Raw genomic sequence first — 20,722 nt, 5'->3', positions numbered from 1 at the left:
CAACTGAAAGTTTTCCTTGTTGTTATTTAAAAGTATGGTTGTTCTAGTAAACACAGAAAAATGAAGCTTTCTAATGAATAATATTAGAGATTTTCTTATAATACTCTCCTTTCTTTCTTTTTCTCCAAAATAGCGTATGTTGAAAAAAAAAAATTATCCTTTTTTCTTCATATGAAGTATCTTTAAGGAGTACTGGGAGGAGCAGTCCTAAAATAAATGTAGAATATTTCACAGCTTCTGTTTGAAAAGCTCATTTTAAGGAACTGCTTCCTGCAAAAACAAAGTATTGTCCTTGGTCTGGCAGGATACAATAAGGGTGCCCTCTATGGGTGACCAAGGTTGGAAACAAAGCAGAAAGCAGCTTTCCTCATTAATTCTGCCAAGTGGGAAACATGGCAGCATGCCAGTAGGCAAGGTGATAGTTTGACAGCTTGTTTGTTTAGCTCTGGAATTAGAGGTTGAGGCTGAGCGCTGCAGGTGTGGTCTTAAAGACATAGGTGGAATGCTGTTGTGCAGAGAGAGGAAACAAACCTTCTCTTTTAGAAATTCCCATTGAAATCAAAAGAAGACAACTGCCAGTAGAAGCATACGCTATGTTGCTTTTGAAACTGAGAAGCTTTCTTTTTGTTGACTTGTTTCCAGTTCTTGTTTTCACAGGAAAAGGAAAAAAAAAAAAAAAAAAAAGGAAAATATGATGTTCTTTGAGATGTTAGTGGGAGCTGATGCAGTGTAGTATGGGAAGCTGCAGTTGAATAGTCTTCATCACCAGTAAGATTTGTCAGTTTGAAATCCGCCTACCTTAGAAGCATGAATTTGCAAGATGAAGTGGTTACAGTTATCAACAAACTGCCTAATATTTCTTTAAATTTAATGCAGTGATACTTTAACTTCTTCATGCAATGTGATTTTCTTAAGTTATACACGTACAAACTAATTTTTGTTTTGTCCCCTCTCCCCCATCTTGGTTAATCAAGGCAGAAGATCTAATAAGCATATACTGGGTTGCAAAATTATTACACTCTCCACTCTTCCCAAAAAATAACTCAAATTCAGATCCAGTATGTAGCAAGAAAAAAGGTATAAAATGAGCACAAGGAAAATGAATGTGAACGTGAACTGGAAAAAGGAATTCAAAATGAAATAAAGGGCAGTTACTGTTAGTGTGTATGACTAAGGGTAGAATCTTATCTTAATTATAGACCCGTGATCCAGAATTACTGCATTGTTTGCTGATAATTAAATCAATGAAGTGATTAAAGATGTGAGCTGATATCACTGAGATCAAAATCTGACTGGTCAAGAAAGAGGTTGTTTAAAACATGGTGTTGTCAAGAGGGAGAATCCAATTTCAGTACTGTACTTGAGTGATCAGTATCATTTGGGCAGTTGTAGCTTGACTGTATGGCTATTGAGATATTCTAGATTTTCTAAAAGTAATCTTATCCTAAGATCTGTTTGCTTATATATTTCTACTTCTTACATATTACTGCAGCTTAAAAAACAAAGGAAACAGAGTAATTTTCGTGGGAAAAGTTACCTTTTGAAGGGCTGAAAAAAAAGCCCTTCTCTGTAGTTATGCCTAGGTGGATTTCTCTCCAAATTTGGATTTTTCTGGAAAATCTCTTCTCCTAGTGGACAAAATTTCTGTTGCAGTGTGAAAGTTTTGGGAAGATAATTATGGACAATTGAAAGCTGTGAGTACAGATGGGAATACTTACATGACCTTAATTCCAGTTGTTGTTATTACATGGCTGTAATGAAACTACTGCCATGGCATTCTTTTTAAATTGGTTACACTAGAGATGAGTACGATCCTTTAAATCCTGATGTTATACCAGGTATTAGCTCTCTTAATTTCTTCCATCCCTGTTATTTCTCTGGCACCTGTTGCCAGAACTGTTCAGCTGAGCTCATTTAAGTGCAAAGTCAGTGTTTACTTCTTAGCTTTAGCCGCTGGCTAATTTAAACTCTGAAGAGTTTATGATGATGTTTGCAGGTGCATGGGATCACACTGTTCTTGCCCGCCATGCTGAGTATGACACAACTGTCTTTGTATGTGTGGTTTCTGATAGGAAAGTTTCAGATCTTCTGGTTTGCCAGAGGCCTGCAGATTAGTACACTCACTCTCCTTCAGATCTGTTTTCTTCACCTCAGGCAAGCAATGTGGCTGTAGGGTTGCCACTGCTGTGAGTAATAGGTATCTCTGTTTCTAAAGGGATTATAATGTCTACATCTTGGTTGAGGACTGCCAGGTTCACCTTCTCTTGTAATCCCTTTTCATCCATCTTTTTCCTGCACTCTCTTCCTCTCATCTCTGGTTGGGCTCTCCACTAACCACTCAGCTGAAACCTGTGTAGGAGATAAGTCAGGCTTCCAAGCAAGCTTCCAGCAGGCTTCCTGCTGCTTGATGGTCAGATGGCTGCTTGGACTCTCAGCAGGCTGGGCTGTACACTGGATGCAAATTGGCTAGTGAGTTAGATGCTAGGTACAGAATTAACACGACTGATAAGTTTAATTTGTATTGTATCATTACTATCAAATACTGAAGAGAGTCACTGAACTAGGCAGCACATTCTAGTTTGAAAAACTGTTAAATAACTGATAATAATTTTTACATCCTAAAGAGCTAACAAGACAGAGCGGAAAATGTAGTCTGAAGATAGGTGTAGAAGAACTAAACTGGCAGCACGCGGAAGAATGGTAATACAGAGTAGCAAGAAGATTCGCTCCCAAACCTAACGAATGCCTTTGAGCGTCCCAGTAGCACAATTCAGTAGGTTCAGCAAATGTATCAGAAGAAAGTCTAGACCCAGCTACAATCTGGACAATCACCGCCGAAGTCAGCCTCATCTCATAGTGAACAATCTGATTGCTGTCACACATGACCTACTTCCAGAGCTTGCTTTTCTTTCGGGTCCCAGGGAGGCAGGGTGTATCTGCTGACTCTGACGTCACAGAAAACTCTCTGGGTTCAGAGGGTTGGCCCTGCTGACATGATGCGACATAGGAAGAAGAGGATGATGAGATAGAGTTACTCAAGTTAGAATAGAAAAACAAATCTTGTTCATCAAGGTGTAAAACAACTTCTGGCTGTACAGAATAAAGAAGAGACTGCTCTGTGGCTGGATTTGTGGAAGAGTGGGAATGTTTTGCCCTTTTCTTTTGTTTTTGTTACTACTACTGTAGTAGCATGGAGAGGCCAAAGTTCAAGAATGACGTCCAGTTTGAGAAAATTTTACTGCATAAAGTTTTAATTAAAAAAAGGAAAAAAGAAAAAAAAAAAAGAGGATTTGAAATTGAATTAGCAAAATACTAGGTTACATTACATTAAACTAATTGTCAAACATCTTGTTTGAACAAATGCTAAAATAAAATCTGTCACAAAAATACTGTTCACTTGAAAGAAGCAGTACTTTGCACTTTAAGAATGATTAGACTTTGTCTGCAACAGTGGCTGTCACCATTCACCAGCTGCTAAACAAGGGCCAGAAAAACAGGCAAGATGCACTTAATCAGTGGTGAAATGAAGGGATCTGAATATAACAGCATCTCCTTTGAATGGCTGCAATCAAAACAAAATGCTTAAAATGACTGTAGATGCTTCACCCATTTAGGCCTGGGTCCCACCTAGTTACTGAACGAAGTTCTAGTTGCTTTTGCTTCCAGACTTATTACTCAGACTGAAAAGAAAGCTGTAAGCACGCTGCAGAAAAATGTTTATTGTTGGATATGGGTGTGAAAGGTTTTACCAGGAGATTTATGGTAGAAATATGAGGTAGGCAATTTTCTTTGTGAGTTATTTTTGGCACAAATCTTTCTAGTTTTTTTCCTCTTATATAAGTTCTACATGAATATAAAGATAACTGCTAATGATTCAGGTTTCCAAAATCGTTGTTGAAGGACGGAGTATGTCTGGGATAGATTCATGTTTGTCAGAAGTCATTTCATCAGCAGAGTGAGAGTTAGGGGCCACAGCACTGAGATTTGGCAAGCATGCCTGTCCTGATAAGATATAGCAGCTTACAAAAGTGAAAAAAAATACCAGATTAGGTTTGAAGATGTTAAAGACTCTGTGGGGATCACTAGAAAAGAAAAAAAATAAATTAAAAAAATTGGTGCTTTTATTCTATTGGTGATGTAGTACTAAGGCAAATCCGAAGATGGGGAAAATTAATGACAGTTTTGTGCTAACACAGTAATCAGGGAAGCATTTAAATTTGTGACATGAAATATAAGTAAAAATAATCAATATTTTATCTGAGGGCAAATACTTCCAATAACCAAAGGCCATGGATGGGGGAAGCAGGCTTTAGAATTGAAGGAAACAAAATACTTTATTCTTTATTTTTAAATATACGTCTCATGAAGGGCAGTGATAGCAGTGAGTAATGAGCACATTGGCAGTATAAATTCCATTTTACATATACAGTAGCTTGTTGCAGTTGATGTCTGTCCACTGTATTTTTTTTCTATGTAACTGTCTGTTCTTCCAAATGCTGAAGTAACTTCAGATAACTGTCAGTAACAGCAAGATTTCAACTCAGTGTATGACTATGAAGTACTTTTATTTTTTTCTGTCTGCTGTATCCTTCTCAACTTAGTATCACTCAAAAATAGGCAGTTTTAATATTGAAATTATTCTGTATGTATCAGTGTCTGGCTTCATCTTAGAACAACCAGGGTTGGAAAGAGGGGCTTATGTTCTCTGGGAGGAATCATCCCCAGATTTCTGATTTATTTGCTTTTTTCAGTATTAAGACTTCATCAGAACTTTGAGAACTCTGAAGACTTGGTTCTGAATCAAACTGCCTGAGTGGGCTCAAGCCTACAAAAAATTAAACTTCCATGATTTTGTTAAGCATTCTTAAGTTGTTTTTGGTTTTTTTTTTTCCTGTAACACATTTGACAATTCTAGGGTGTATACATTTGATTTGCTGGGTCTTCCTGGTACAAGGAACTGCATAACTCAGTTGTGACTTTGTTGTTTCTCAATACTTCAGTGATCCTGAAGTATTCCTGGCAGAATTTCATGCTCTGTTATATCATGCTGCATTGTCTCACGCTGATCATGCAATCTTGAGACAACATTCAACCTTAAGCAGGATGTGGTTAAGCTGATACCAGCAAAGATGTCATTTTGGGATTGATTCCTTATGCTCAGAAGTTATAAAAACAAGTTCTAAACTTCCTCTTTCTGATGGTAAATCACAACAGTGATTGGAAGTGCATAGAATTTGACATCACTGGTATCCTTGGTCCTGTAGAAATCTATAGCAAAACTAAACATTCTATCAAAAAAGATGCCTACAAGAGAGGTTTGATGCAGTACTACATCCTTTCTGTAAGCAGCATTTTGGATGCTTCATTTGGAAAGATTGCTGTAGTGTGTTTCCAGAATGCTTATAAATATCCCATTGTGCCTAGGAGTAAATGGAACAGTGATCTAGTGGCATAATGATGTAGTGTGCCTTAGGTTAAATGGGGAACAGCTGAGGGAAGTCTGTCATTGTGTTAAGAGGTTGGGCTAGATGTGTTTCTGTGGCTCTGCAATCTGTGATTTTGTAACTGAATGTTTTTTTTCTGAATGCTCCTTCCAGCAAAACATTCCATTGTTGTTGTTTTCTGGTTTGTTTTTTTTTGTTATTAACTTATATATTTTTTTTTTCAACAGATGGACAAGACATTTCACAATTCCATTTTAAGAAAAAAGTACATCCGCTCACGCTTAGTCAGAGTAAGGTATGTAAGATTCTAAAGAACACATACAGATGAGATGTAACTAAATGCTCACCAGACACAGCTACAGAGCCGTTGATATGATTCAGTGTGGGGAGTCTTATGTATGTCCAGAGCACAATCTCTAACTAAGCATAATCTTAAGCATAATCTTAATATTTGGATCTTGGTGCAGAAGATATATTTCAGTCAGTCCAAACTCTGTATTAGGTTGTGCTTGAATCTTCAGTAAGCATTAGCTAATAAAACAGATATAACTTCAGCTATCTGAAAGTTTAAAAAAGAAAAAAAAAAAAAAAAAAAAGGCATTTTCAAAACTTTCACAATAATGCAGATGTTATGATGTCATTTTACTTTTACAATTGCTACTCTGGTAATACTGTCAAGTAAAAATCAATATTGTTGTGCTGGTTAGGAAGGGCCCTCTTGTCTACTATTGGATCTCCTAGAGAGAGCATAAGCAGGTGCCTAGGGAGGAGCACCAGCACAGGTTAACTATTTCAGAGGTTTTTGCTCCTCTATATGATATCTATCTCCAGCTGTTTACCATTTGGGATTTCCTGAAGTGGTTGTGGTTTATCTGCTTGACAACCCTCAGTAGAGGTCTTTTCTGAGGACTTGTCCAATCCTGGACTCCTTGCACCTCCATCCTTTAATAAGGAGTTTCTTGTGAAAGCACCACCTCCTTTGGACCATTTGATGGCCTGTAATTCTTATGCTGAAGGAAGTGGTGAAAGTCAATTTCCATTCCTCCTCTTTGCGCACCTAGTGGTATCAGACACTTCCCTTTTTGCTTCTGAATTCCATGAGTTCTGCTCTTTTTTGAAAACTCTAATATGCTCAGCAGTTCCTTGCAGGAGCTGTTTCTTCTTGCCTTGCTCTGAATCTCTGCTCTGCCACTTTTTGCGATGAAGAGATTAGGGATTATGGTGGTGAAATGATGTTCTCTTGTTTTGCTTTATTCTCTTTTTATTTGCCACTAATACCTAGTGTTTGATCTCTCCTTGTAGTTCTTTTGTCTGTGAAATCCTAGCTTCCGCTTTATCTTAGCTTAACTCCCAGCTAAGCGTAACACACAAGTCATTATTTGAGTATTTCAATGTAACTTTGGGAATGTTTTCAGATACTGGCTACAGTGTTGTAAATGTAGACAAGATGGCTTAAGAGAGAGGCCAATATGCAAGGAGAAGTAATACCCTTTGCTACTCTTTGTTCCCAAGGACAGGTTGAGGTGCTCGCTGTGAAGTTTGTGATGCTGGGTGCATGACCTGTGCACACCAAAGCTTATTTGCTTCTTCAGATATCACTTGGCCTAATAAAATATATTATTTCTTTCTGCAAACTTCATACCTCTCTAAGTGCTTAGACTGCAAGCTTTCCTAATCAGAGTCATTCTTGTCAACTTGTTTGAAAAGCATTATTTTTGGTTCAGAAGAAGCAATGCATTAGTAAGAATATCCACCGTTTACCAATGAAGACAGAATATGTCTTGATAGGTGTCTTTGGCTCTGGATCTTTGCTATATAGAGAATGATTCAAGGCAGGCTGTATTTACCTGAAGGTTACAAGAGGTGTGGTGTACTTGCAAGAATTGATACAGTAATTCCAGTGTGGCACAGCACAGGAAGAGGAGTGGGGGGGGAGAGGTTAAGGAACACCTTAGAAATGCAAAGCAACACCCACATTTGGATCAGATAATATCTGGAGAATAAACAGAGTAGCAGTCATGCTGAAATTGGCACTAAGGGAAAAAAACGCCTGTTGGAAAGTTCACATCTAACTAGCTACTAGGCCTCAGTTACAAGATCCTTGAGACAAGTTGAGTGCTGTCTGCTCAGTTAGGAAGCACCCAGCATACCATGGTGGGCTAATAATGCTGGCCTTTTCATTACCCTTCACTGGCAATAGCAGAACTATCTGTTTTGTTTTGGTGCATATTCTTTTCCACTATCATAAGCTGATTACATGATTTGTGCATAAGCTACTCACTTTCTGCTAATTTTATTTTTTCTTCATATAATTACAACTGTTCCAAGCAGTGAGATATAACTGGAGGACCTTCTCTTTCACTTCTCTGTTTTCACCCAGGAATGTCCAAGCAGATAGTCTGACTTTGAGTGAGGCTGCAGTGCTGAAAATTAGGTTGACTACTTTCTCTTCTTTTCTTAGCTACCTTTTTGATGGCAGTTGGAGATTTTTTTCTGTGAACATAAAGGTCGCTGGAAAGGTCTCTCTAGATACTGATAATTGTCTGATGTTTCAGAAGTACTGTATGTCCAGCTTTTCATTGCAAGCAAATCAGTTCCATTCCCTCCTGTTCTTGCATCAATGTGTGGTCAGTGACTGCTTTTTAGACCCCAGGACTATAAAACTGGTCAGGCCATTTATTCACAGAAAACATCATGCCTTGTATTAGTCTACGATACACTGGACAATTCTTGGATTTCTTTTAATAGTCCTCTCAAAATAGTACAAAACATTCAAGTATGTATTTAATTCTCTGTTACATTGCTGTTGCTAAGATGAAAACTAAGAAATGTAAAAATGAGCTGAAAGTAACCAGACTGTGCTTTGTTTGTTTTTGTAGTCCAGATGCTGATGGCATGGTGGCAGAAGCTTTGCTCACATTCTGGTTCTCTGCCACGGATTGCAAAGAAGCACTGCGCAAAAGAGTTGAAAGGATCTTATGGAGGGGCCTGAAAAAATACACTGGGCCCCTGCGAATAGATGTCAGATCTTCTACTGTCTCAAGTAAGGATATTACTTCTCTCTTAAATCTAGTTATTGTTCTATTCTGATTGATTTAACTTGATTTTTCCATCAGGTAAAGAGTGAAAGCCTCACCACAGTGGTACATAGTGGTGCAAACAAACATGCTCCTTTGGTCTTTACATCCCTAGGGAGCCTGGAAGTGTAAAAACTATGCCTGGATGTCAGTCCTTGTGAGGAATGCACGCGCATTGGGAAAATTCTTTTTCAAAATTCCTTTCAGATTCCTAGGTTAAAGAAAAAGAAAGGAAGAGTGTTCCTATCGATGTGACCTCTCAGGTGAGGATCTGGCCCTTTCTTATGAAATTGGCATCTGACTGATGTGAAGAGTAACAGCACTATTAGTGATTGATTTAGTGATTTACTGAACAGATAGTGACAGGCGAGTTTTCTCCGTGCTTCTACAATTCTGATCTGTTTGAGAATTTTTCTGTAGGCTCTGCACAAGACTAAGCTTTGTTTATTAGTTAGCATTTTTTCTGTGAGTCAGACTTTTCAAGAATGAGTTGCTGGTCAAAAGGAAGAGGCAGATTCTTGCTTCACTCGTTTTTGCAGTTCTTCTGCTTACTCCTAACACAACAGTGACAGTACAGTACATGGATACGTATACTTCCTGATTGCTTGTTCATGCTAGACTACTTAAGCCAGCAAAGGTGCAAGGAGGGAGGCCAGACAGCTTTGTTGAAATGAACAAGAATCTTGGGCTAAATCCCATGCTGGATGGATCCAGGCTTCCTCTCACTCAAAAATGATTGAGAGCAACCATTTGTTCTGTCTCTTGGTGCTTGAGGTGGGGAGTGTAGAGAAATTCAAATATGAGTGTCATATGCCCATTGTTTCTTGATGGGCCAATCAGTCCTCATCATTGGGATGGCTCACAATGGTAAATGTCATCCCTATGGACAAAGAATCACCACTTATCTTATTCCTTACAGGTAGAAACAGCATGTAGCCATAAACCAAAGAGACTGAAAGAGTGCTGTTGTTGTTTTTTTGTTTTTTTTTTTTAAAGTGGTTGAATCATGACTTACTAAATCTTAAAATTCTAGTTTAGTTTGACTTGCTTAAGGGATAAAATTGGAAAGAGTGCAAAGGTGATTGTTAGAAATAAATGTGATCTTCTCATCAGGTTACTAGCTATTTATATTTAATCTGGTAAATGAGAGAAGTGGTTCAAAACTCTGTATTCTTGACTTTGAACTGCACCAGCACTACTACAGCAATACATTAGTTGCTAGTTAAAAAAAATTAGCTGGTACAATTGAATCACAGTGTTTTCATTAAATACTTGGTTTCAGATAAAGATGGCATCTCAATGTTGCTTTGATAAAGTTGTGATAAACCTCCTGTTGCTTTAATTGGCTGTCCCATCTTAACCATAAAACACTGACTACATAGGTCTGTTACTCAGGACAGGACTAGCATTGTGCAACTGATACAAAGGTACATAAACAATACCCTGCCGTTTCTAGAAGACAACAATACAATTTGGATCTTTCTTTACTCAGAGTATTTTAGCTGTGTTATGAGTCTTCAGCAAGCTATATTTGGCAGTGCCATTTAAGAAAATGATGTTGACTCAAGTGGAGAATACAGGAGCTCTCCTATACTTTCTGAGGAAATTAATGTCTCAAATACAAAGTTCGTCCTCCTTCCCCACTCTTGAAAGAAGTGACGCTTTACAACAGATCCCAGAAGTCCAGAGAGGTTCTGCATTTTAAATTTCTCTCTGTCCAACTCTAGTATTTAAATCAAGGACAGTTGAGAAGCCCTGTAAGGGTTCATGCTCTGTATTACTTTTCTAACTTATGCTTCACTATAGCTTTGATGGTTTTGCCAGCTGGAATCCTTGCTTATCTTGAGGCAGTTCTAGAACTTTTTCATAACAGTTTCTAAAAAAAATCATTAGACCTTTCAGTGTAATCATCTTATGAAAATATTCTAATTTGGGGGTCATGATATAGCATAGCTTAGGTAAGCATAGCTAACTAGCTGAAGAAATCCAGGTCAGGCACTTATTTAAATGGCATGCTAGGAGGGTCTGATAAGGAGAATGAGTAAGTCTTCCTCCCAGCATCTGATCTAATCTTGTTATTCAACAGTGTCTCAACTTGCACTTCACTCAAAAGTGTTTGCTTTTTGGGGATCAGATCCAGCAAACTGCTTGCAGATTGGGTGCAGGCTTTGAATCTGCAAGCTGCAGTCCAGGGCAAAAGCACAGAATTAGTCTGCCAGCCAAGGGTTTTGCTTTCCCTCTTTATTTCAGAGGATGGGGAATAAATAGCTTTGGGGAGATAAAATCTAAACTGATGATGTTTAGAGGTTTTTTGTTGGTTTTGTTTTGTTTTTGAAAAACACAGAAGGTGGATAGCATTGATGTGAAAATACAGCAAGTATGTAAAACAAACAAACAAAAAGGCAAAATAATATCGTTTCTATTTTGTATCATCATTAAACAGTTAATGGTCTTTATATAGGGCTGGAAAAAAAAATGTTCTTGGGATGTCTTCACATGTGTTATTACTGGAGTTCCTGTTCTTTTTTTCTTGTCCAGCTTACAGTTCCTAGACTCCTAGCCAACTATGGTGGTATTTCCAGATATCAGCTATAGGTCTAAGAGGAATGGAAATTGATAGAGATTTATGCACTTGCATCCAATGGAATTTTTCTGTCTAAATATTTTCAGTGAAGAATCAAATGAAGTCCTAACTTCTCTGAAGAGCCATGGAAAGGCAGCAGAATGAGATGTCAGGTCATGACTGATATAGGAAAAACCCAAACTAGGACTTGCTCTTCCACTGGCACTGAAAGAAGGTGTTACAGTTTGTCCTCTATATAGTTCTGGCACCAAAGAGATAAGGCTGTTCTGTTTTTTTTTCCCCAGGATTTCCTGGTTAGAAGTAGAGTCACCTCACAGCCTGCATCCCTGTTAGGCAAAGTATAGAGCAGCTTGCCAGCCTATTTTCCTTTGCCAGGTAGGTTGGAAGTCTCACAAAAAGTGTTTTTGGGAATATACTCTTGACGTCAGAAAGAAACTGGTTGCAAGATCACTGGCACTGTTCAAAGTGAGTAGGAAGTATTCCCATCTATCACTCAGCCAAGGGTTTTGACCATGAACAATGAGTCATGAATTGGTTTTGATCAACAAGTCAACTGTTATTATTTCTATTTATTTGGCATCAGGTACTTACTAAAGCTCCTTGCAAAGTACAGAGCCTAGGAAATAGATTATTTCTTCTTTATCAAGTCTTATTTGGGAGACCTTCAGATAAGTGTCTGACCTGAATTACTGAATGATGTTTAATCAAGTTGTAGCTCAAAGAATATATCAGACAATCTTTGCTTTGCTTGTACTTGATATCTGTAAAACCCACAACAGCAGCCTGGGGTAGTAGAACAGGATGTGCATCAACACATTGACAAATACAACAGAGATTCAATTCAACATTCCCCGACTTGGATGATGTTACCTTGGCACAAGGTGGTTTGCAGCAGTTTACAGAGCCTGGCTGAAATGGGAGACACTGAAATGTATTTTAAAATGAGTATTTTTGCAGAAACTGAGCCATGCATTAAAAAGACTTAAGGAATAAAGCAGCTTCATGAATGGTGGGTTCTCCTGTATGCCTAAGGGAAGGAGACAGTACTTGAAATAGAGCAGGTAAGTCATCAGCAGCTGTTAGCCCTTGCTGGGTAGTGGCAGTGTAGCTCACAGTCTTGCTCCAGTAATGTGACTTGCCTCCTCTGTTCATGCCAGGCTTACATTTCACCCTTCACAGTGACAGACAGTACTACAAAGCCATTGCTGACACCACAATTTGAATTTAAAGTAGAATTTTAAACATTGTGATACTCCTTTCTTTTAACTGGAACTATAGTTCCTGTGTAGCTAACTGAAAAACATACAAAAAATGTATTTTCCTTGATAGCAATGATGTTGTTACTTTAGTTTGGATGAGATGAAAGGAAAGTGAATATATGCTGTACTGGAGATGCCATAGGGCATGACTTGTAAATGAGGATTCCAGCATATGTTATTGGCTAATGAATCCTCTAGTCCAAAAGCATGTATGTATTGTCATGCATGTGGCTTCAGTGAATGTCTGACAACACAAGGCATGTTATTTTCAAGCAGGGGAATGTTTATGAACTAAAGAATCATTCATCCTTTGTAAGGAGAAGATTATTACCAATTTTGGACCTATAAATTTCAGTGAGAGATGGGCTATTATATGGAGAATAATTAAGATGGAGTTGAAGGCAGCAATGAGGGGAAGTTGCAGATATTAGGACAGGCCTTGTGGACAGGAGCAGGGAGGGAAGGGAAGGGTGACAGGGACAATGAGAGGTACAAAGCTTTTGTCTTGTCCCTACCAGGTTAACTCTTCCCCGCTGAAGGAATGAGAATTGCATCACTTGTCTCTAAGTTATGCTTGCTACTTCCACAAGGGTGCTTAACTCTAAGGAAATTACTCCCTGGAGTCTCAACAGGAATTATAGCAATGCTAGTAGGAGTATGTTTTAGGTTGTGTGCAATATGTATCCACAGAAGAGCAAATTATTATTGATGAGCCCAGAGCACTCATGTTTTGCTGTATGTCAGGAAACTTCTGCATTTCCTTTCATTTATGTTTTTTGGAACGTGGTTGAGTCTGTCACTCTGAAGGACTGATCTAATTCCTATCTTACTCCAGTACCTGGGGCCTTCGTGGTCATTGAAATAATTGAAGAGCATTAGGGTAGAGATATTAGAATCATAGAGTCACCAAGGTTGGAAAAGACCTCCAAGATCATCCAGTCCAACCATCCACTTACTGCCAATATTTCCCCACTAAATCATGACTCTTAGTACAATATCTAAACATTTCTTGAACACCTCCAGTGACTCCCCCACCTGGCTGGGCAGCCCATTTCCTGCACCTGACTGCTCTTTCAGAGAAGAAATTTTTCCTAACATCCAATGTGAATTTTCCCTGGTGCAAGTTTTAAAACTAGCGGTTACATTATAGTACATAGAAAACTACAGTTGGAAACCTTTAAATTAATTCTTGTGGAAATTAGCATTTGTGAAAATTAAGTAATTGTCCTGGTGTTGGATTCTTGAAACAGCTTTCTTATCTCTTTAATTTTGCAAGTCTCTCAGACAGTTTCCCCACTGAAAACACATGATGTCCTTTAGTAATGCATTTGCTTTCCTTGTTTAAACCTCTTCAGTGTAATGTCTCCTCCATTTGATTCACTCAGGGTTCTGGTTATTTCCCCTTTGATGTAAATGCTGGTCTCCATGACTAAATTAAGTGAGGCAGTGGACACAAGATGTACTCTTCTAATGCTGTAATGCTAATGTTACTTGAGGCATAACAAAGAAAGCACATCTTATTTTCTGTAGGAATCTCTGAATCGCTTTGAGAGGTGTGGTCACATTCACTCTGCAGTTAAGTATGAACCTGTGAACGTTTAGATGGTTTTGAAATAGGACCACAGGCTTTGGACACTGAACTCCTTTAGAAATCCTTGCCTTAAGTGGCTGTTGTTTATAGGCAATTACCAAAATCAAGCTGCTTTCCAACTTTTGTTTACTCCCCTTTCCCTTCCATGCTTGCTCAAATGTGTATTCAGGAGTAAAAATAGGATATTAACTGATAATAATCCTAAATAATAACTGTACCAGGTCACTTTTCTCATTCATATGAAACTGAGACCAATAACTTCCGTGTATCCAAAGATTGAGCTAACTGTATATACAAAATAACTATATTTACTGATCATCCAGTTGGAGAACAGGGCCCTCTTTTGAAAGATTGTTTCTCTAAGCCATATTTCAGTAGATTGCTGTGATTTTAATTTAAACATGAGTTTTCTCTTATAAGTTGAGCAAGCTTTAATTTAATAGCGTTAATAGCGAGTTCCACTTGGCAGGTAGGCAATGCATATTCAAGTTGAACTTGTTCTTGTTTACAGTGGAAACCTGAACACTGTTTTCCTAAATGCAGTACAAATAACTTTTTTCAGCCGTATGTGGCTGGGATGAGATATGAGGTTTTAATTGTTACTAATTGATGCTTTTTCTTGGTAGTACAAACGACTAGGGACAACTAGTAAATGAGCAGGGCTGAGAAAATCATCTTGTGCCTCGCAAGGCATGGCTTGCAACATACTGGCTGGCATAGTCTGAACTGGTGTGCTGTTGGCTAAGCTTGACAAAAATGTCAAGTAACAAATGAAGGCAAGCCCCCCATGAGGTGAGACAGCAAACAATCTGTTTTTTTTTTTCAGAAGTATCATGCAACTCAAAGTGTTTCTGCTTTTGATGGTACCTACTGTGGGTTCAGTTGATCTGAAAGTTATGTCAAATCAGGTTTTACAGGTCTTACACATGCTCTGAGCTTGGGATCATGGTTTTGAGTCCAGAGGAGTCCAGAGTCTTTGAGTCCTTAGTTTAATCTCTGTGATGTGTTCCCAGATTTTGTTGCTACCTGCTTTTGCCTCTTAAGGACTCCCTTTATTTTGTGGAGGTTTTTTTTGGTTTGTTTTTGTTTGTTTGGTTGGTTTTTATTTTTTGTGGTATTTTCTTTGGTACCTATGCTCCAGATAGGCAACCAGGACGCTGTATCTGACAGAGCAAAGCATTGACCCTACCCTGACGAACACAACATTAAATTTTTGGGCAGATGTCAGTGCACTTTAGCAGTGGGTGCAAAAGAGAGTACATGCAGTATGTAGTCTTGATAAAATATGCTAAAATTCAGAGCTGTACAGGCATTCTGTTTTAAGATTCACAGCATGTGGAAACATATTTGGAGAAACAGCATCTGGGATAGTCTGTCTGGAAGCAATGGATAGGTCTCAGAGCAGAGTTTTGCCCACGTGAGGTTTGTAGGTTTTTTCAGGTGCCTCATAAAAAAAGCAAATAGAGATGTTGATGGATGCCTTGCCGAACAGCTGTGTGACTCATAGCAAAACTCGGTGTAGTGAGAACATGCCAACTGAATTGCTTTTGGCACTGTGCTTGAACAAGCTCGTTGCTTCTTTTGTCTTCTTGATTAGCTTTGCAACATAATATAAGTATTAATAATTGACTTCAGGCTTGATAATCAGGCATTATGAGTTAAATGTCTCTCCACCCAGAGAAGAATTAGAAAAATAATTTTAAAAAATCAGTATTGCACTTGAAAGCAAAAGATGTGCTTTCACTGTTTATTACACTTGTTGGTTTATTTCCATTTTCCAGCTTTACAACATTAGAATGACCCAAATGCTGAATAGTACTGGAAACAGTATGAATTTCCAGGAAAATACTTGATGCTCATCAGAGTTGAAATAAATTAATAGGGCCAGATTTTTTTTGAAGAACTTCTTGCCAGTATCACCACATAGATGAATCAGCCAGATCTTCAGTGTGGCTCTCCACCCACTTCTTCCTCGCTTTTTAGCTTATTAAAATTTGCAGCGCTGCTAGAGTTCTCTGCTGGTGTAACTTTTATTATCTGGTACTATTACAGATTTAAGGAATCTTGGCAACAAACAATATTATCCAAGAAAATTAATGGACTGTAGCAAGCATTTCCAAAGCCAGAAGTACCTCTACTTGAGTGTTATCTCCTTTCTCTGTCACAGCAGTTAAGTGCAAGTAAGCACTTGTACTGACAGGGGACCTCACAAGTTGTTGCTTGCTTGCCGGTAAACCTTATCTGGCTTTATTACATGAATGGTGAATAAAACTGTGTCACTATACAAACTTTCAATTATAACTCAGCTCCCATTTCTATAAAATAAAGCAGTGGTTGCATGCACATATGTCTGCCCTGCCACTGGCTTTGTTCTGTAATGTTCCCTGCAATTCAGCTGTATGCTCATTTGCAGTCCTTTGGTTTCCTTTTTATATCATAATCTGCTTAATGTTATATAAAGTTTGAGTACTTATCTAGTAGTAGTGGATTGCAAACATGCATACCAGAAGTACTGTCAAATGCACAAGCAAAATGCGGTAAGAGTGCAGTAGCCAACAGGCAGAGCCCTTTGCATTCTAAAAAAATTCTTTGTCCTGGTTGGCATGGTTTGGAATCAAAGCTAGGATATTATTCTATGTAGCTGCAAAGAGAAAATAAAAAAGAAGGACGTGGATAAGGTCAGAGATCTGCTGAGACTATCTGCAGACTGTGAAGTTGTGGATACTGTACAAGAGCCTCTAGACAATTTATCAATAGTTTTAAAAGTGTGATTATCCTCTAGATTGCCGGCACCTGGAATGGTAGCTCTCATGAAAAAGAGAGCACTGTGTAAGCAGGGGGGGAGTCTGATACCTGATACCTTGAGCCAGTGCTCATTAGTGACAGACAAGGTGTACTGTATTGTCACATACTCAGAGCAACACTTTGGCCTGGACCTCTGAGGATATTGACTGCCTGGAGTACAGCAAACTGCACTGCAGAGCAGGAGTGTGACAACCAGTGCAAGGACATAACCACATATGAGCTTTCCTGGCTTCTATTGCAGCCTACCTCTGCCTGTTGGGCCATGCAGCATTCAAGTAGCCACAGGAACTGGATGACCATGGAGGTGATAAGCCTTGTCTATGTTTTCCTGGCTCTATTCTGACTTTTTTTTTTTTTTTTTCAGCTGTGGAGAGGAGAAGAGCAGAAGCAATCTTCAATGACAGTAAGTGAGGGCTTTTTAAGCTTGAGAAACTTCTGATTATTGTAATTAACGTTAAGACCCTCCAAGCACTTTTCCTTGCTCTTCAAAGCCTTTTCTCTTCCCTCTTATCAAATGAATGTGTCCTTGTGCTTTACACATGTAAGAAAATCCTACCTAGATAAGAAGTCTTAGTCATAGAGAAGCCTTTTGTTAGTGCCTTCTGACATACTTAGGAAAACTCTAACTACTGACAAAAACAATCAGTATAAATGGGGTGAAACTTCATTCTAGGAAAAGTCCCCACCCATTTCTGAGTTCCATCAGTTTTTCCTCCTGTTAAAATAACAGCAGTTTAGAGAGAGCTCTTTAGAAATCCCCAGGTTTGTGCAGAGGGAAGACATGCAGGTCCTGCTGCATCACTCTATGGATGACAGATGGCCATAGCACAATCCTGTCTTCAGCAGCATCGGTGTGGTGGAGGGTGCATCTTAAATGTAAAACCTGGTATCTAGGAAATGGATGACTTAGCAAATAGGGGCTGAGCACTGTGGTGTTCAGGACACTTGCTTATTTTGTGTCATTGGACATGTAGACAATAAGCCATGTTTTTATGTGAAGGCTAAAAAATTTGGATAATTCTGGATTTACGAAATTTAGGTAACTCTTGGGTGTAGGCAGTAAAAAAACAAGTGAACAGTGAGGACTTCCAATAGAGAAAAATTTAATTGCTTGGTCTAACTGACTACTTTAACATCAAGCACAGCAGCTATCTGAAAGGTTAATGAGAATGTGATGAAGGTAAGAGAGTCCTTATCAGGGATTTGAGCAGGTTACACTTAAAAGCAATCTCTATTAAAAATGGATTAAAATGTGTACTTACTCACATCTAATCCTGTGCGCGTAGGGCTGACACCCAGTCCTCTCTTCATCTTGGAGAGACTGCAGACTCTGTTTCATATATGCTTGTCTTTGATGCTGTAGCATAACAATTCATCTCCTACTGTTTTTCCATACATGCACGAAGTGATGAGGTTTACACTTTAAGGATAGCAACCAGGCAGAGGCCTATAGTACATCCTGTGAGTGTAAGATGGCACAAAATCTAGTAGGAATGGGCACATGCAGAGGATTTTTAAATAGTGGCTTTCAGTGTGCTCTTAAAAACTGGAAGATTGGAATTTTCTTTTGTGTGTATTGGAAGTAAGGAAGGACAATGGGAAAATGTACAAAAGTTATGTCAGTCTCTGGTTATAATGAAAATATTATGGCTTTGGAATGGCTGGTAGCTCAAAAATTGTTATGGAAATGTAAGACAGTATGATCAGTCTTCTAAAGATACATTTGTAGGGATCAAGTTGAGGTAGTCTGTTTTAAAGATGTTTAAGCTTTCAGGGACGAAGTTTATTTAGTGATTGAAAAGTTGTAAAAAACACATCTTCAGATGAGTTTCAAGTAATGGAAGATGAAATAACATTTATTTTTGAGTTCATTTGAAGTTCTGGTGTTCCTGGATTCCTGAGGGAACTGTGAGTTTTCCTTTGTGTTTTGAACACAACAGGTAGTTGATAGCATTGTGCAGATCTAGGTCCAGTAATTGAAGATTACCAATAGTTTTCAGGAGGAGAACATGCTAGTATAGACAATCACATCAGCTATGGTATACTCTCCCGTTTTCCTTTCACATGGGAAGTTTTGTACAAAGTAGCTATATCTTTACATGCCAGCGATTTCCTTCATTGCAGTTTTAAATTTCATCACAGTTCAGACACTACACTGATCCTGTGAGTTTCTAGATATTGTGTGATATTTTCCAAATTTATGAACAGCTTTCGATCTGCTGAGTTATCACTGCTGCTTTTGACTATGAGGTACTGTTAACATCACCTTGTGCAGATCCTAGCAGAAGGGGCAGAGGTTACACTCTGCGTGGCTCCAGTGTTTGCCTTCTGAGGACTTCAAGGGTCTGGTGCTGGCAGCTCTTCAGTGAGGTATTGTGGATTTCCACGTTGTCCCCCCTGTGGGTCACTGTCTGAGGGAGACAGACAGTGCAATAGTTCATTTGATATTGTCACCATGCAAATAATTCTTAGCTCTGTCTCTTTTTCAAACAATTGGGATAGTTCTATATCTCTACTTTCCTAATGTCTAGCTGAAATCAGGGCCTGGATGAAAGCTAGTGAGTCTTGGTACAGGTAAGATGAATTTGATGCTGACTGAATGGGAGAAAAAAGCTGAAATAGCTTGAGGAAGTTTCTAAAGCTACTGGGGAGCTTCAGCTGTTCCTGAATGTCTGTTTTGTGGCTGAAGCCACAGATATTTTCATTTCTCTTCAAGTTTGGAGGATAATATTTCATGGATGCACACCATGCTGGAGGTATCCATGTTTATTTTTTTGATCTCTGGCTTGGATTGGCATGTTGCTCTTTGCCTGAAGCAACTCTCAAGGTTTGTTTGCAAATTGCCATTTGTGCAGTGTGCAGTGTACGACTGCCTGGTTCCAAGCAGCAACTTACTTATGTACTCTGCATGCGTGCTTAGTAAAAAACCCATGGCTTGGACCACTGCCATCATTCATGTTTTATCCTTGTGACAAATCAGCTGAAATGTTTGAGTTGGCAATCCCTAGACTTGGGAATTGTCCTGTTTGTATGGTGAAGAGTTTTGATTCTTGATTTGGGCTAATTGGTGCACCTCAGCCTGAATCGTTGACCATCATGGTTTACCATGATAGTCAGTTGTTCATTCAGGCTTCTAACAGACTGGGTTGTGCATGAGGATCTCTGTTCTGGGGTCTGGTGGAAGGTATATTTTCATATTGATGGTATACTGTTGGAGAACCTACTGGTGTGTGATTTTTGACATCTATTTTCCACAGTACCTACAGCCATTGGCAGGCATGTTTACTAAACAGATGAGTAACTAATACATGTTTTTTTCCTCTCTGACAGTCTGCGGGTTACGACAGAATAGATCGGTCAAGTCCATAGCAAAAGCAACATCCTTGCGAATAGTTGGAGGATTGTCTTCTGCAGAGACTGGAGACTGGCCATGGCAAGCTAGTTTGCAGTATAATAATGTCCATCGCTGTGGTGCTACGCTCATCAGCAATACATGGCTTGTATCTGCTGCTCACTGCTTCAGAGAGTAAGTTCCCAGCTTAGAGAGAATCTGCAGCAGAATGTGCCTTGTTTGGATCAAGCTGTGGGGCTTTCCAGATTTACAATACACCCTTAACTCTTTCCAGGAGAAGAATTGCCTGCCTTGGAGGAAAAAAAAAAAAGAAAAAAAAAAAAAGAGGTTTGGGGCGAGCCTATCACTTGTTTCTAAAGGTGCTCTTTCACACTGTAATTAGGTTGCTGCTGCTGCAGGCTGCTACAGAAGTTCTGAGCCCAGATTTCTACCTTTCCATTCAACCATGCACTCTCAGAACTTTTTGTTTCAAGTGCAGCCATCGTGAAGCTTCAGGACATGTAAGATGGAACAACTGTTTGAATGAATTATTAACATCCAGAAAGAGTAAAGATGATTTTTCTAGAAGAGCTTTTTGGGCTGATTGCATACGCCCTTTGACTAAACAGTG

The 20,722-nt window shown here is 38.8% G+C and overlaps 1 protein-coding gene across 2 annotated transcripts in view; it reads left to right on the top strand.

Moving 5' to 3' along the window:
- The window catches only part of LOC100549159 (transmembrane protease serine 11E-like), a 42,837-nt gene that overhangs the window by 16,702 nt on the left and 5,413 nt on the right, over positions 1–20,722 (top strand). For both annotated transcript variants that reach the window (XM_085222732.1, XM_085222733.1), the window contains exons 5-8: positions 5,672–5,739; positions 8,324–8,487; positions 17,125–17,163; positions 20,091–20,286. In XM_085222732.1, coding sequence (XP_085078858.1) covers positions 5,672–5,739; positions 8,324–8,487; positions 17,125–17,163; positions 20,091–20,286 — 467 coding nt within the window. The remainder of the gene's footprint in view (positions 1–5,671; positions 5,740–8,323; positions 8,488–17,124; positions 17,164–20,090; positions 20,287–20,722) is intronic.

This window comes from Meleagris gallopavo, chromosome 4, assembly GCF_905368555.1.
Source record: "Meleagris gallopavo chromosome 4, MGAL_WU_HG_1.1, whole genome shotgun sequence".
Classification (NCBI taxonomy): Eukaryota; Metazoa; Chordata; class Aves; order Galliformes; family Phasianidae; genus Meleagris; species Meleagris gallopavo.
This window is presented reverse-complemented; position numbering and strand designations above follow the sequence as displayed.